At 33.9% G+C, this 16815-nt stretch overlaps 1 protein-coding gene across 1 annotated transcript; it reads right to left on the minus strand.

The window, feature by feature from the left end:
* Positions 1 to 18: 18 nt before the first annotated feature.
* LOC105319603 (O-acyltransferase like protein) lies at positions 19 to 10905 on the minus strand. The gene is made up of 15 exons (XM_011417198.4): positions 10227 to 10905; positions 6007 to 6221; positions 5589 to 5679; positions 5383 to 5482; positions 4838 to 5289; positions 4545 to 4730; positions 4196 to 4289; positions 3956 to 4069; positions 3702 to 3867; positions 3510 to 3589; positions 3170 to 3268; positions 2910 to 3039; positions 2481 to 2673; positions 1549 to 1691; positions 19 to 1047 (listed from the first exon to the last, which is right to left on the minus strand). Exons 1-15 carry the CDS (start codon positions 10783 to 10785, stop codon positions 931 to 933), a joined length of 2739 nt encoding a protein of 912 aa, XP_011415500.3. The 5' UTR covers positions 10786 to 10905; the 3' UTR covers positions 19 to 930.
* Positions 10906 to 16815: the final 5910 nt, after the last annotated feature.

Here is a 16815-nt window from a genome sequence, read left to right on the forward strand (position 1 = left end):
AAAAAAAACACCCACACAAAGCTAAATGCAAGGTTTATTGAAAGAAAATATCACAGATAAATCAGAGAAATAGTATCCGTATACTAAGTAAAAAAAGCAATGATATAGAAGTATCGAACTTTCATTTGAAAATCTTTCGATACTTAAACGATTCACATGTGTAGGCAGACATACATGTACGATTTTCAAAAAGTTACAAAACAGTTTAAACATTTTCCTTCATGTCTTAAGTTTCTGGTGAAGATATGAGGCAAAGCTCCATAGTGAAGAAACATGTTTATCAGTTGCACAGAATGTGTTATTTGTGTTATTTTTTATTTCAAATTATGCCTTCGAGCTCATTTGCACAAAAGGAAATGAGCAACCTCTATATCAATTAAACAAATATTACAGCGATGAAAAATATTTTTTAAGTTCAAGGAATTAAATACATGTAAAGGTATATATTCTGAGCTAAACTTTACATATTTAAATTTAACATTTGATACATGCTATTTTAACCCAGAAAAAATCTTCTTTAGCAAAAGGTACTAATAAATAAATTCGAAAGTGCATGGAATTCAAGTTTACTATTACTTAATCTTGGTCTAATATAAATTGTACTTGATTACAGTTGATGAAATTTACAGAAGATTGCACGTTTTAGTTTAACATCAAATAGCAGATATCACGAACTGCAAAAAGTACCCTTGATAGTTTATATTAGAAGTCTTTATATAATTTATCACAAGATCTGCTCGTTAAACAGTCTATTGGAAATATCATAGTGTGGAGAAATGGCGAAGTTCAGGTGATAAATAGTTGGTTCTACAGTGTATTGGTGTATGGCTCTCGGTATGTACAAAGATATCATCTATAAACCAACAATAGCTACACGCAAGCAGACGAGAATCCAGAGATGAAAATCAGCCCTTGTTTATGTCCTTATTTTCACTTCCTTCCACCAACAATTATCTTTTCCAAGGCCATAAACGGAGCCTCAAAGGCAAGTGATGCCACAAAAGATGTCATAAACGTCATCACCGTATGCCCAAGGAACAGATAAATCTACAATAAATAGTATTTACAGTGCTTGGTGAGGATTTAAATCTGCATTTGTAGATCTACCAAACGTAGTAATTCTTTAAAGAAAAAATGCTTATGAAATACGCGCTCATATATATTCAATTTGATATTGAATACCCAGCAGGCTCACCTCTGACCCAATCTTCACAAAATTAATTGCAAAAAAAACCCATCATTATTATCAATGCAATTTTGTAATACTTCTTTATCATAATTTAAAAATTGAAAAAAAAATGGCAATTATGTTCTCCAGAAAAAATCAATTAAAAAATAATCCCTCTTGTTCCTCCGGTCTTTAAGTTTGAACAAACTTCTAAGCTGTTAACCAAAGGGTGTTTGTGGCAATTTTTTTAAAATTGGTTAAAAATTCGAAAATATGAAAAGTTTACAGACGGGAACGGTTGACAAAACATGGTCAGAAAAGCTGACATGGTCAGAAAAGGGTTTAAATCATGTGATTTGTGGTGATTTATATACACTTACAACATCAAAATCTGCAAGATACACAAGATTTCTCTTGGAGAACACGTAGATCATCATCATCATTGGATGTACAAGGTAGGCCGCATACGACATCCTGGACAGGGGCACCAATCCACTCCACGACAAGATTGAATTTACGATACCTTTAATAAATTAAATTGAAATCTGGTTTTGATTATATGCCATAACTGAATATTAACGAAGCTGAGTACAATTCGAGTGCGGAAGACTTTGCACAGCTTTATATTGTTTTGCTATTTACATGTGTGGTTATATTATATTGCTATTTACATTGTGTGGTTTTTGAATTAACATAATCAATCCGTAACGTTTATCAGATAAAAAAAACCCTGTTATTTTTTGGCATTAATAGTGTAAAATGCTTAAATGGCGCTTATGACAGCATCGTTTCCTGGTATTTTAAACTGCGTGAAGCCAAACAAATAGTAGGACTCGTAGTTCTTTTCACCGGGAATCATATAACAGGGGCATCAACAGAACAATAAGCAGATAAATACTTCTTAAAAACATGTTTCTTAGCCATTATATACCGTAATTTGCCAATTTAACTAAGAAAGAGATAGCCCATTGAAACAAATTCACTTTGATATTATAATACCTGGAGCAGATAGTCGACTTTTTAAATGTCACTACTTGGTGACCTTTTACAATTGTTTTCATAGATTTGAACGACAAAGAAATCAACAACGTCCTACAGTATCCAATAGTGAAAATGAATAACATTCGATGACCCGTTAGAAAATCCGTATAATAAATGACTGAATTTTTAGATATGTAAATAAAACTTAGTGCAAGAAATTTCATCAACATTTCTATGGTAGAAATAATGAGACCCAGTCTCGAACCTTTAGAAAGTACCCTTGTGAAAGGAATACATGTTTAATCATCGAATTTGAATAGATTTTTTTTACCCCCTCGTCCATAATGACAAGCTGCTATAACCCAGGCTACACAAGCGGCCCACAACGGCCTACCAACGGACTCGTACACAGCACGGAATTCTCGTGACCACGTCTCGCCATTTTCTTTATTTTCACTGTATGTACAATACACGAGAGTAAATCCGATTGAGATAGCCATACTCCACCCAATAAAAGTCTTCACCTGTGAACAATGCAGTAAAGTGACGTATAAATTTTAGTAACATGCACAACATTATGCAAAGGTAATTTACAACTATAGAAATTAGTATTCCATCATATTGGTATATGATATAGTTATAATTTGAATTGAATAGAAAAAACGCAGTTACGTAAAATACTATTTTCCATGGGATCCCCACATCGTACAAAATATTGTTTTTGTATCATAAAGCGTAATATATGAGTATGCAGTAGTACCCTTGATAAGTAAGCTTTTGGCTTTTTGTAGAAAATGATGCCGAGGAACAGACCAACACAGAAAGCGGCCACTCGACACCACGGCGTTATGTAGACGTTGTTCCAGAAGGCACCACCGTCTGACTTCATCCTGTTACATATGAAATTCATTTTCAAAGTATTGACTTACATGTTTATTCGTTCTTGATGAATACTGGTAAAATATACCCATAGATTCACCAAAAGATTCAGCGCATTGCACGAGAATAAAGGCCGCTTACGTGAAGAAGCTTCCGTTGTACGTGTGCTCCTTGACCCCAGCAGAAACGATTCCAGCGGTCATCAGAAGGAAAACAAAACAGGAGCCCAGTTTGATGTTACTGAGGTTATAAATTTTACGTTGTTAGATTCAAGAAAGGAAATTGGTACTATGAAAGTGCATTTTTATCTTACTGTTATAAAATGACAGTTGATACAAAGATCTTAGTTTAAAATAACAATCTTTAGAAAGTTACAACTGAGGGATGATATGTTCAAACTTATAATAATCGCTGCAGACACAAAACATTGATGTAGACACAAGGCTTTGTCACAGACCAAAGGTTTGACAGAGACACTTACACGGTGAGGAAAAAGAGAAGCACAATGGAGACGACGTAAAACTGCATGTCATTTGCAAGGAACCACGACCAAGCCATACACTAAATGGACAACACAACACATGTCAAACGGAATATGCATAATCATAATTATATATATATATATATATATATTGTTTACGTTGTCCTCTTTGGGCATTTCATTCATTCGCACCTGTTTGTTAACCAGCACCAGGTTGTTGACGTATAACAGATTCGTCCACCAGCTCTCTCTGCAGTTTTGTGCAGATTCTATCTGTTTTGGCCACATTGGACCATCACCCAGATACGTGGTCAGACAAGTGTATATCATCAGTATGATCATATACATGGGAGTTAGCCTAAAAATAAATCAAGTGTAATGTATCGATTGACAAGCAAATGGTGGATGAAAAAAATTTGGTAGTAAATTAGTTTTCTACACAGCACCTCCAAAACCTGTGGAAGTAGTAGTAAAAGACGTAATATCCGATCTTCCCTGGCTCGGGATCTTTCTTTAATTTTGCCATCTGTTTAAGCTGAATAAAAGCCAGGAGCATCCCACTAAATGAAAAGGGGAAAAAAATCAAAACATGCTCACTTTATCTTGATAATTAGTGTCCTTCTGACTGATTTTAACTAATTGTATAACATTAAAAGTAATTACCATTTTACATGGATATGGGTTACCTGATCATGTAGAATGTATCAACAGCATAGCCTGCCCCTACTACCGCCTGGTAGGTAAAGCGCTGTGTCATAGGAACGGCATCCACAAAGTTTACTACAATTCATTCATTATACTATTTCAACACCTTACATCATATAAAATAATCTCCAAGAAACTATATAGCATACACACTTTTCCGTTTACGTGAAAATCATAAACACACAATTCATGATTTAATTCTGAAATTCATTTCTGAAGATCTACATATTATTATTATTATTCTCTCATTGAATGATTTTTTCGTATTGTTTCTCCTGAAAATGCCTGGAACTACCACACGTACTAGTAACTACGTTTAACGTGTCTTACTTGTTGTCATGACACCAGGATTGGTCACCAGGCCGTAATTATACGTATGTCCCAAGATAATCCACGTGATGCTAAAAAACCGGATTCCATGGAGGCATGTGATGGCACCCGGACCACTTTTACCAGACAAAAGTTTGGGGGCATTGGTAATGATCGAAAAGCTCTTCAAGATAGCTCCGAGTGTGCCTTGGTGAATATAAAATTTCATCAATTTGAAAAAAAAAGCATTCAATTTGGTATATATATTTTTTTATTTTTTTTATTTGTAGTTTTAGAGTATATGAGCCCCTTACTGTCCCTCGTTTTATGGGGCGTTGCCTCTGTACTAGGGTGCGGTTTGATATTGACAGTGATGAACTTATTTGTATCCGTCTCCGCGGTATTTCCATTCGGAATCCCGGAGGGGTTTAATTGGCTGTCTTCTTTGTGGTGCATGTACCCAGCCGGAAGTTCTACATTGGTGTTTCCATTTTGTATCACTCCTCCCCCGTTTTGGTTTGAGATATCGCCGTTTTGCTTTGAGATATCACCGTTTTGCGGTGAGATATCACCGTTCGTCTTCGGTTCGTCATGGACGTAGGCTTTGTTAAATGACGTGTATTCGTTCTCGGACTTACTTTTACCTATAACATCATAATGATCACTCTCTGATTTCGGCTTCATTTGCGCAGATTTTTTGATTTCTTGACGGAATTCGTAAACGGTTCCACAAAGAACCAAAAGTCCAAAGAAGGACAGAATTATGCTAAAAAAAAAAATACAAAAAACGAAATAAGTACCAAAAAAATGGGGGATTTTATTAAGTTTATGATTTTGAAAAACAAGAATTTGAACATACACTGCAGCAAGCGCCGGTGTGTCGTCTCCAATAGAACGTTCCTCGGGACAATAAACGTCTGTTGAATCCGCACTCGATCCCATGACTCGACCAAGGAAACCTGACGTAAGACGATAAACTCAGATAATTGGTTTGAATGTTACTTTAACTCGAGTGGTATTTCTTCTATGTAGAGTATAAATGGAATAACTATACTAAATTCTTACCCAACTTCAGAATCCCATCTACGTCCTCTGCTTTGCACGAATCTGGTAGACACATACCTAATGTAAGCAGTGGGTGAATGCCATGGGTGTCCTTTATACAGAAATAGAAATGTTTCAATGATTCAGACATGCATGTAGACTAAATATTCATTGATGCAGTCCACAGTTAAATAGTCCTATTTTCCCTCATCGCTGTTCACTTATAGTTACCAAAAACGAGTAGACTGGTTAATATAATTTTAATTTTCTCGAGATTTGTTCATAAGCAAATCAATAATTGTCGATTCGTGGTAATTGGTATCCATAAATCCAAGAAATATAAGTCAACACAAATAAAGATATACCACAGAAGTTGGTATAAACCTTATCATGACAGTAATGATATCAAAATATTGATTTCTAGTGATTTAGTACTCACAAGTCCCCCTAGCACAGAGGGATCCAGGGCCATTGTAGCTCGGCAATATTTTGTATCAAATTCCCGAGGGTAGCGGGACGCGGTTTTGTTTAGAGCGCCGATGACAATGTTTCTGGGAATCCTGCCGTGGATTGCTAGACAAGAGTCGTAGGATCCTAACGAGGTAGTGTGTCCTCTTAGCACTCCGGAGGGTATCTTGCCTGTGGCGTCAAACACTGAAGTAGCAAGGGAAAAAAACTCTAAAGTTTCTATGTGATCGAAGATTTATAAAGCAATAATATAGCAAACTTATACAAGATGCGTGTGTTTATCAATAATATAGCAAACTATTACAGGTTGCTTGTGTTTATCAATAATATGGCAAACTTATACAAGTTGCTTGTGTTTATCAATAATATAGAAAACTTATACAAGTTTCTTGTGTTTATCAATAATATAGAAAACTTATACAAGTTGCTTGTGTTTATCAATAATATAGCAAGCTTATACAAGTTGCTTGTGTTTATCAATAATATGGCAAACTTATACAAGTTGCTTGTGTTTATCAATAATATAGAAAACTTATACAAGTTGCTTGTGTTTATCAATAATATAGCAAGCTTATACAAGTTGCTTGTGTTTATCAATAATATAGCAAGCTTATACAAGTTGCTTGTGTTTATCAATAATATAGAAAACTTATACAAGTTGCTTGTGTTTATCTGTCTATCATGGTTTTTTATGTGTAAGATTCTGCAAAGCCTAAATTTGTCACAATGGTCATGACGTCTTACTTTGCCTCAGTTGGACGATCAAGTATTTGTTTCCCCGCTATCCTTAGACGTGAACTTAAAATACATTGTAAACTTTATATTATAAATCTGCTGTAAACCCCCATTCACATTTACAATAACGGCCGACGGTATCTGAAGCAAAAATTCTTCGGGTGACAGTCGACAGATCATCAGCCGTTACGCCCGCCGATATCACTTTTTTTTCGTCGGCCGACCAATTTTGTGTTCGTCAAGCTAAATTAAACTGCGTCGATGGCAGATTTCTTAAGTTGAATCAGTTGTTAAATAGTCCGTATAGCAACCTTCGACAGACAGTTTTATAATGTCCGTCGTCAGTCGATCAACATTTAGGCATTCGGGTTTTTCATAATTGTCCACCGGTAGACACCGACTGACGACGAAAATCGACCGAAGGTCGACTTGTCTGTCGGGCGATTTTGAGAAATCGTCTGACGGACGACTGAACGTTAAATATCTACCATTTATCGCTCGATAAGCTGCTATAAACGTCTATCAATAAATTGAAGCGATGCCACCGAGGTTACAAGTGAAAATTTATCAACTGCAGAATTTTTTTCAAATCAATTCCGCAACTGCAATCATGGTCGGCTGACAATGGTTTTCTCGGGGTGTCAATTTCAACTGTTATCCTCCCAAACAGGCACTATTTATTTTATTATACTAAATGTCTTAATTTAGAGAAATGTTTACTGCTTTTGTATAGAAATGACGTGAATTCTACGGCGAACCGTACGCGCATAATTTACGCGCATGTTACAATTCGTTGTGTTACCCGTTGCCGAGTGTGTTGCTAACGCTGAGGGTAATAAAACGGATTATCAACTGCGTCTAAACTAATCAGATTTCAGTATTTAACATGAAAGTATAATAAACTAAAATATGTAATCGGCCTCTATCCTTTTTTTCTAGAAGTATGTGTTGAATTTAAGAGTAATCAACAATATTAACACTTTTCAAGATTTCGTTTACATCCTCCCCAGTAAATTAAAAATTTACAACATGAAACTGCCCCCACTCCCTTCACCCATTCCGTCCTATATATAATGTTGAAGTATCAGAATATAATGATGAGTATCAGCATATAATGTTGAAGTATCAGCATATGAAAATAAAGTATCATCATGTAATTTTTAAGTATAGTGTATCACCATATAAGATAGAACTATCTATCATCTTTATTCACAGGCCATTTGAGGCGTTCGATAGTTTAAGCTTTAGTTAAATGTCATGATGTACGAAACACGTTCAGTTTTCATATATGCTATTATTTGTCCAGCTAAATACGTTTAACCCAAATAGATAAAGATGTGTCCAATATTTAGAACGTCAAGACCAAAAATGGCGACCGGGTACCCCAATGGGCGTTGGTACATGTATAATTACATTTGCTCTCTAGTGATTGGGGTCAGGTGTTTATATTATATATAATAAGCACAAACATTGCTTATAACTCTCAAATTGACATATACCTGCCCATAGTGAATGATATAGATATATATAAAGAGCACTAAAAATGATGGCTAACGATACGAACAAAATATATTATTATACTTTCATGTTAAATACTGAAATCTGATTGGTTTAGACGCAGTTGATAATCCCTTCTATTACCCTCAGCGTTAGCAACACACTTAGCAATGGGTAACACAACGAGTTGTTACATGCGCGTAAATTATGCGCGTACGGTTCGCCGTGGAATTCACGTCATTTCTATATAAAATCGGTAAAAAAAAATCTCTGAAATTAAGACATTCAGTATAATAAAATAAATAGTGCCTGTTTGGGAGGATAACAGTTGAAATTGACATCCCTCGAAAACCATTGTCAACCTCCGCTTCGCGTCGGTTGACAATGGTTTCCTCGGGGTGTCAATTTCAACTGTTACCCTCCCAAACAGGCACTATTTATATATTGTCAAATTTTCGGGATAACCAGTCCCTTCTTCAGTACAAAAGAAATAAACTACATGGGTAAAAACAAAGAAAACAAAATCTAGCGCTACTACTAAAACTACTGAAGAAACTATAAAAAAGAACAACTACATTATAAACTGTTTTAGTTCACATTTTTAAAGAAGGGGTTAACAATGCGGCCGATCGCTCTAAAGTAATCAATCGACTATATATACATGTAGATATCATATCATCTGGACTGATGACAAAAAGGAAATATTTCGTTAATATGTTATTCCACAATCAGGTTGAACATGGGGTTAAAAATAAACAAGATAGGGTCTGAAATCTGACATCGTAATCATATCATGATAAGGCTTAATATTCGTGGAACGCAAATTAGGAAATGTGTATCAAACTAATGTTTACAAATGATTTATAAGATTTTTCACTATTGTTTATATTGATACGTACAACGCTGTTTTCGGGGTTTTTAATTGTCATTTTCGATTTCTAATATACAGTGTATAATTTGTAATGTTCTGTATTCTAAATAATAAGAAAACACACTGCATTTATGATTTAATTTTTGTTAGTGATAAAATAGAAATTATGTGTCTTCTTGAAAATGTGTATATATAGCAATATTTTGTAAACATATTTAACCCCACACGACACTAGCTTACTTAATTAAATCTGTGTCAAAAGAATTCAGTCATTCTTATCATCAAAGTTGATGGTCATTGTCTGTGTGTATTTGGACCAATCTGTCGGCAGTGTGAGTACACGTGTACATATACCGGTACTGCCCCCATTGTCTTTCCCCTCGTGTTTATTATATATAGGTGATTATTTGCACTGACCGGTGCATATTTAGTGCTATCGCAAGGTATCTGGGTACAGTCTGTGTATTGTATATGTGTTATCACCATTTCAAGTATCAACAGATCGTTGAGCCAAAGTGCACTTTCAAATTAATAGCCAAGGTTTGTAGGAAATGTAGTAAGTGCGACAGATAAAAGAAACTTTGTCTCGTTTCCCCCCGAAAAGTTCTTAAAATTAATCTCTTGAGATAAGAGTGTTATGTAGCTACTAGCATTAGAATATCCCTGACAAAATATGCAAAAAGTCTCACTTGTCAACTGACTTAGGCTGATATTATTTCTACTGTTAGTAAATTAATTAGTTTTAATTCAAATTGTTACGGTTTGTATATAGCAGCGTGAAAAAAGCGAGGTTTTTTTCAGCTGTTACTGTACAATGTAAAAGCTGTACTCAATAAAAAATATAAAAGATATCTTGAGGAAAAATTCTGAATTCGATTATCAAATTAAAATCGTAAGTATTAAAATATGAATTTTTATAATATTCCTTTTAAGCATATTAATTGTGTAGAAAAAGGCAGTTGATTGTAATGGCAAAAATCTAAACAGTTTTAAAACTGAAACAAAGTTAACTGAAAATAAGATGAATTGAAAGTTTTTTCCCGTTTATAGGACTACTGTTCAAACTTAAAAATTCTTGCATTACTTACTGACTCTTGCCCACGCCAGATCGCTTCTCTGCATCTCGTTGACGGCATCCAGAACGTCCATTGCATCTTCATAACAATCTTTGTTCACTTTGGAATCCTTGGTCAGAGGCATCAGCATGCGGGCACCGCCAAGTCTGGTGATATCATGTATCGTCCCCACAAAGTCCATTTTGCTGAGAATCAATCCCCCTAACTGACTCTGGTGGTCACGCAGCATGGTCCTGTTCCACTTGCCCACTCCAGATTTGTTGTAAGCATCCGAAAGATGATCGAGGACAACGTCTGCAACCCGGCCTGCCGTGGGGTCCTTAGTACCCTGCAGCATTCCTCCCAGAATAATTCCCGCCGCCTGAGCTCCGACTTTGGAAACAAGATGGGCCCCGGCATCATACATAGAGGCACCAATTGACGGCTGATCAATTCCTACAAAGTTACCGACCCATCTTGCCTTGTCCCCAACTGACATGTTCTGGGCGGTCACTTTCCCGTGACAAACAGAAAAAGCTGAGGATACAACTAAAATTAACGGGATAAATTTCTTCACACAAGTCATGATCATTCAGTCACTAGTATTTCTTCTTCGATACAAATGTTACCAATGGGCTTCTCCCAGGACCTCTTGGTTTGCAATGTTGGAAGGTAATAACAAACAATGAGATAGACCTGTGTTGATATTGAGTTATCTCACGGACTTGAAGGGTAACCGAGGAATCTCCGCGTGGTCTTGTAAACAAAATCAGCTGATTGTCAATATTACCGCCTTCCTTACCTGCAGACCACCACGTGATTCCTATGTTTTTACTTTATTTCATTAAATATTTGTGTTTTACATGTATCAAAGTCCAGTTGTAGGGTTCGAAGGTCCATTTTCTGGGTGCATTATGTGACTCAGTAGTAAGGAATCGATTATATTACGCAATAGGGCGTAATGGAATGGTTAAAGTTCCCTCAAATGCTGTTTTAATGTTCGAAAAATTTTAAACATTTTTTTAGACTATAATTCATCATTTTTTTTTTACAAAATCAAAGTGTTCATCCAAGGAAAACTTAATATTTCCTTAAACTTAATCAATATGTGTACATGAGATAGGGTATTTTGGAAATCATTTGATTGAAGCAAATACATGTATCTATTGGCTTTGTTGCAACGGCAACATATTAATTTTTTAGTTTGGGTAGGACATCATTCTTTATATCATCATCAACCAGCACCTCAAAATATCTGAAAAACTGGTTTTTGAATTGCTTAGTGCTTGAAATCGTTTCAAATAATTTCGTCATGCTTTCAGCCTGGCATGCCTTTGCCGTTTTTGGTTTTGGACTTTGGAACAAGGGAATATTCCAAAGATTCCAATTGATAGGCAACGCAAAAATGACTCTAGTAAACTCGTCACGTACGAATAAGACGCTCAGGCTAAATGAAAACATTTTTTGCTGACAAGGGAGGGCTCAATTATTCATATAAATTTTTTGCTATAAATAGAGCCCACATAAGGTCTTATCTGAAAAGTGGACTTTGATCTTGAAATGTTGAAAGCAATAGTTTCAAATAGTTTGAAGTCAAAAAAATAATAATATGTCTTTATTTTTAAGAACTATTCAAAATTTTAATCCTGCAATAATGAGGTCACGGCGCACGGTCAAAACTTATGTTATGTCAACAATAAACCATATATTGTCGAAAGTAATATTTCTAAGAATTGGACTTTAAACCAAAGAATATTGGAATCTCAAATTAAGTATTGTCTTACTATTTTATGTTCCAAAAATTGACGCGATATAGTGTTTCATTAAACAGATATCGGTTATTAAACACAGATAGTCCTATTTAAAGATTGAATATAATGAATAACCTTCAGATACATATATCACTAACGTTACGTACGTTTAGAACAATTCAAAATTATACGTAGGTGTACACATTAAAAGAAAGGCCCCGTGAAATATCAACCTATATGATAAATCAAACACATTAATTGAAGCTTATTCATAATGTTATTACTGGAAAATATCTGGATGTAAGTTTTAAAAGATGTACTCTGAACATCATGACGTCAGGCATTTGCCAGTCCCACAGTGGCATGTTTGCACCCGTCTAAGGTGCACATAACTAAAAAAAAACAAAGGTGCCATATGATAGAACATTGGTTAAATAATGAGATAGTTACCGTTGAAAAATAAATTCCTACAGGAATTTTTTTTTTCATGGAAAAAACAATTTTTCTACATGATATTTGGAATTTCATATCGGAAAAAAGAACTTCCTATAGGAATTTTGATTTCAACAGGATTCAGCAAAACTCCCATAGGATTTTAAAATCCGATAAAAAATCTTCATTTTCTATAGGAAAACTACCTGTCTGAGCTAAATTCGTGTAAATACTTTTCTCGTACATAAACTATTATTTTTAGAAAATCCTGTATGATTTTCAATATTTCAAGTAGGAAAATTATTTTTCCTATAGGAATTTTTATTTTCCTGTATGATATTAAGTTTTGAAGGTAAATATCTCACCTGTCAGGAGATACACTAAAATCAAAAGTGGTTATATACTTTTTAGACAATGACTTAGCTATCATTTATGCATGAATTTTTACGAAAGTAACCTGCATCTTAAGCGGATGTAAAATGGCATCTTGACACTGGCATCATTATCTGGCACAGTGTTTTATCTTAGGTTTGAAAGTTATGTTGCATTCTACGAAACAGCCAATGGGAGCTAGCGTTATCAATATTTTACATGAGAGAATAACGCGTACAATTCCGTAATCAAAGAAAATGTGATATTGGATGCAATGAGCAACAATGATATTTCATGGTATTATGTTCATCTATCATCGCACTGCATGCATGATAGACATATATATCAAAATATATCTTAATTAATTTAAATGCGTATAATTTTACCCAAATATATTGTACTCTTGATTACATTGGAGAGATATATAGGTTTCCTATACACTGCAAAGCCACATAACCTATGCTACAATATGTTTAAAATTCATATTTTTTGTGAAGAACTTATTTGCAAATATTAATTTCTCTGTGGAAATTATGTTGAATCGAAATTATATTAATCAATAATAATACCAACTAGACTCTTGTTGCTATAGCAACAAAAAGGTCTTCCGTTCCTCATGTATTAATATGTACAAAAAGTCAATTTCTCTTGTAAACAGAAAATGGATATAACATATACTGTAAAAGAATTCCAAAGAAAAAAAAAACAAAAAGACAAAATATCAATTTTTGAGTACTTTCTGTGACGACCGGAAGTTACGCCGGATCATACAGAACATAGTAAACATATCTTCATACATTGTTTTGTCTTTCCTCGAAGTTTTGATGTTCAAGTTTTTGTAAGTTATAATATCTCTTTGAAAAAAGGTTTTTAGTCTCGGTACCGGAAACGAATCAACGGAAGTGATTTAAGAAATTAAAAGTAGATATTTTAGTACATTTACCTACGGTACGTTTCTGTTCATCAAATTAAGTAAAATATTAAAACAAATCTAAAGTTAAAAAAAAAACTTCTATTCCTTGAACGCTTCAAGTGAGAACCGGAAATGACGTACGACCAAATGAAACCCGTTAAACACATGTTCAATCAAATGTTAATTATACATATAAACTTTGTTTCTTGATCTCTCACAGTTTCTGAGATCTTGTGGGTACTTTGTTTTTTTTAAAAAGAAGGCTACCTGAGATATTTGAGATGTCTCACCGGAAGTAGAACTTTCTGTTGTTTATTTATAATGTGTATATGACCTTTTGTATTTCTTTAGCTTAAATGTTACTTCCATGCTAATTAACCAAATATTTTTAAAAAATCAAAATTGGGTGTACTTCCTGTGACGACCGGAAGTTACGCCGGATAAAACAAACTAATGTGAACCCATGTACATACATAGATCTATCATCCCACGATGTTGGGTTGTTAAAATTGTTACCGTTTTTAAAATCTCGTCGAAATAAGGTTTTTTGTCTCGGGACAGGAAACGGACAAACGGAAGTGCGCAGTGTAAATTGTCTTATATATTTCTTGTATACTTGCCTTTTGTACATAATTGTTAATCAAAAAAACTTAAAATATCAAAAGAAAACAGTTAAACTTATAAACAGCTTGATTTTTTTAAACTCTTCCTGTGTGGACCGGAAGTGACGGATGACAAAATGAAACCGGTTAAACATATCTTCAATCAAATGTCTATCATTCATGAAAGTTTCATGATTTGATCATTTATAGTTTTTGAGATCTCGCGGGTACAAAATGTGTTTTAAAAAAGCTACCTGAGATAGTTGAGATATCTCACCGGAAGTAGAATTTTTTTGTTGATATAACATCGCATAGATAACTTATGTATAGAATTATAGTTTAATGTTTATTCTATGGAAAAGAAATTTAATGCTTATAAATAATTTTTTTTAAAGTGCTTCCGGTGACGACCGGAAGTTACGACGAACAAAACAAAATAGTTTAAACACATCTACAGCTATAGGTCTATCATCCCACAAAGTTTGGATGTCCAAGTGCGTGCCGATTCTGAGATCTCAAGGGAACAAGGTTTTTTTATGCGGGACAGGAAACGGACGACCGGAAATGATTTTTTAAAAAATGAAAAAAACGGCTCGAGATATTATCATTCTCTATAATCCCTGAAAATTTCAGGGAAATCTATCAAGCCATCTCTGAGAAATTCTGCCGACAAAAAAGGGGAAAAAAAAAAGAAAGAAACAAAGAAAAAACATTACAATCACTATAAGGTCTTCCGTTGAAAACGGAAGACCTTAATAATGACTTATGGGTCTGAAATATGGATATCCGACTTCAAATGTGATTTAATGTCTTCAGAACAATTTACATTTGAAAATACACAAAACCTTATTTTTAAAGACATCTTGGTGGTACACAGAAAGGCATCAAGTCTTGCTGTTTTATGTGAATTAGGACAATTTCCTCTGTATTATCTATGTATTGAGAATATGTTCAAATTTTATAAGAGACTGGAAGATATGGAATACAAAAATGACTATAATAATTAATTAGTAACATCTGCATTCAAAGAAGACAAAAAATGGACTTCTAGAAATATCAATTCTTTGACTATATGTCACATAATTTTAAAGAACAAGTTAAAAGAACAATATCAAAAAAAAAAAAATACATGAACAACTAAACAATATATGTAAAGCTGTCTCTGGAAAATTGTCTTTTTATAGCAAAATTGTAAACCAAAATGAATATGAACTACAACAATACTTAAAACTACCTTTAAAAAAATGTGACAGATCTGTTCTAACAAAACTAAGAATCGGTGCTCATTCATTATTTATTGAAACTGGTAGATATTCTAAACCTCCTATTCCAAGAGAAAAACGTCTGTGTAATTTTTGCAAATTGTTTATTGAAGATGAGAAACACTTCGTATTGTATTGCTCAAAATATGACCAATGTAGATTGAATTATAATGATATTTTTAATGTGAACACATATACAAATGTCAATCCCATTAATGAACTTGTCAATCCTAAAAACACTTTCAACGCTAGAAAGGAAAGTCAACAATGAACGCTTATACAATTTTATGAATACCAATAATAGGTTTCGCACAAACCTAGTTTTGTTCACCCAATATTTTGTCCATTGTAGATTTGTAGTGTAGATTTATTAGTTAATGTTTAACTTTTGCATGCTATGTTTAATGTTTTTGTTTTATGTAACTCATATTCATGAATGTATGCCGACATGGTAATTTTCAATAAATGAATTGAATATTTTTTCTTTCAAAATAGAAAACCTTTAATAACATATTACCCAACTGACACAGTTTGCATTGTATTCTGAGCATACTAACCCTTTCTCTCACGGTGATGTCATCACTGATGCGTTTATCTTATAGGAAGCAGTGAATGATGTCACTCTGCTTCCAACTTATTAATTAGTTCAGCATCGTTTAATATATGGTGTAGTTTGATTTGCTAAACCAATGACAGTATCTATAAACATATACGTACATGTATATCTCATCATTGGTATCTTTACAATCAGCCTTTTGTAATTATTCAATATCACCAGTCTACATGTAGATGACAGCATCCCAAGATTAAGTTCTGGGAGCAAGATGTAAAATATCAACTGGAGAGTTCAGTAAATAAAGAAATGTGTGTAATTATCTTTTACCAGGACATATACGTACACTGTATATATATGTTCATGGTTCCATGGAGCGTAAAAATATGTTTTTCTCTATAATATATAACTATAATATATATCATTTGATATTTTTATCATATATAAATTACATTAAATTAAAAAAAAAAAAAAAAAAAAGAATGGCATGCTTTGCAGAGGATTAGTAGTGTGTTTGTTAGACACACTTTGTGGAAGTTAATTCAGCCTTTTGACGATCTTTTGACATTTCGCCTGCAACTAGAGTGTATGATTTTAAGAGTAGTGTTTTATTGTAGCTTTTGCATAAATATATATGTGTACTCTATGCGGAGACATGTCGATAGTACAGCTGAAATCATTGCTAGATGCCTAGGCCTTATGTCATTATAATAATAATTAATGTGATTCCATATAAA

This window comes from Magallana gigas, chromosome 3, assembly GCF_963853765.1.
Source record: "Magallana gigas chromosome 3, xbMagGiga1.1, whole genome shotgun sequence".
Classification (NCBI taxonomy): Eukaryota; Metazoa; Mollusca; class Bivalvia; order Ostreida; family Ostreidae; genus Magallana; species Magallana gigas.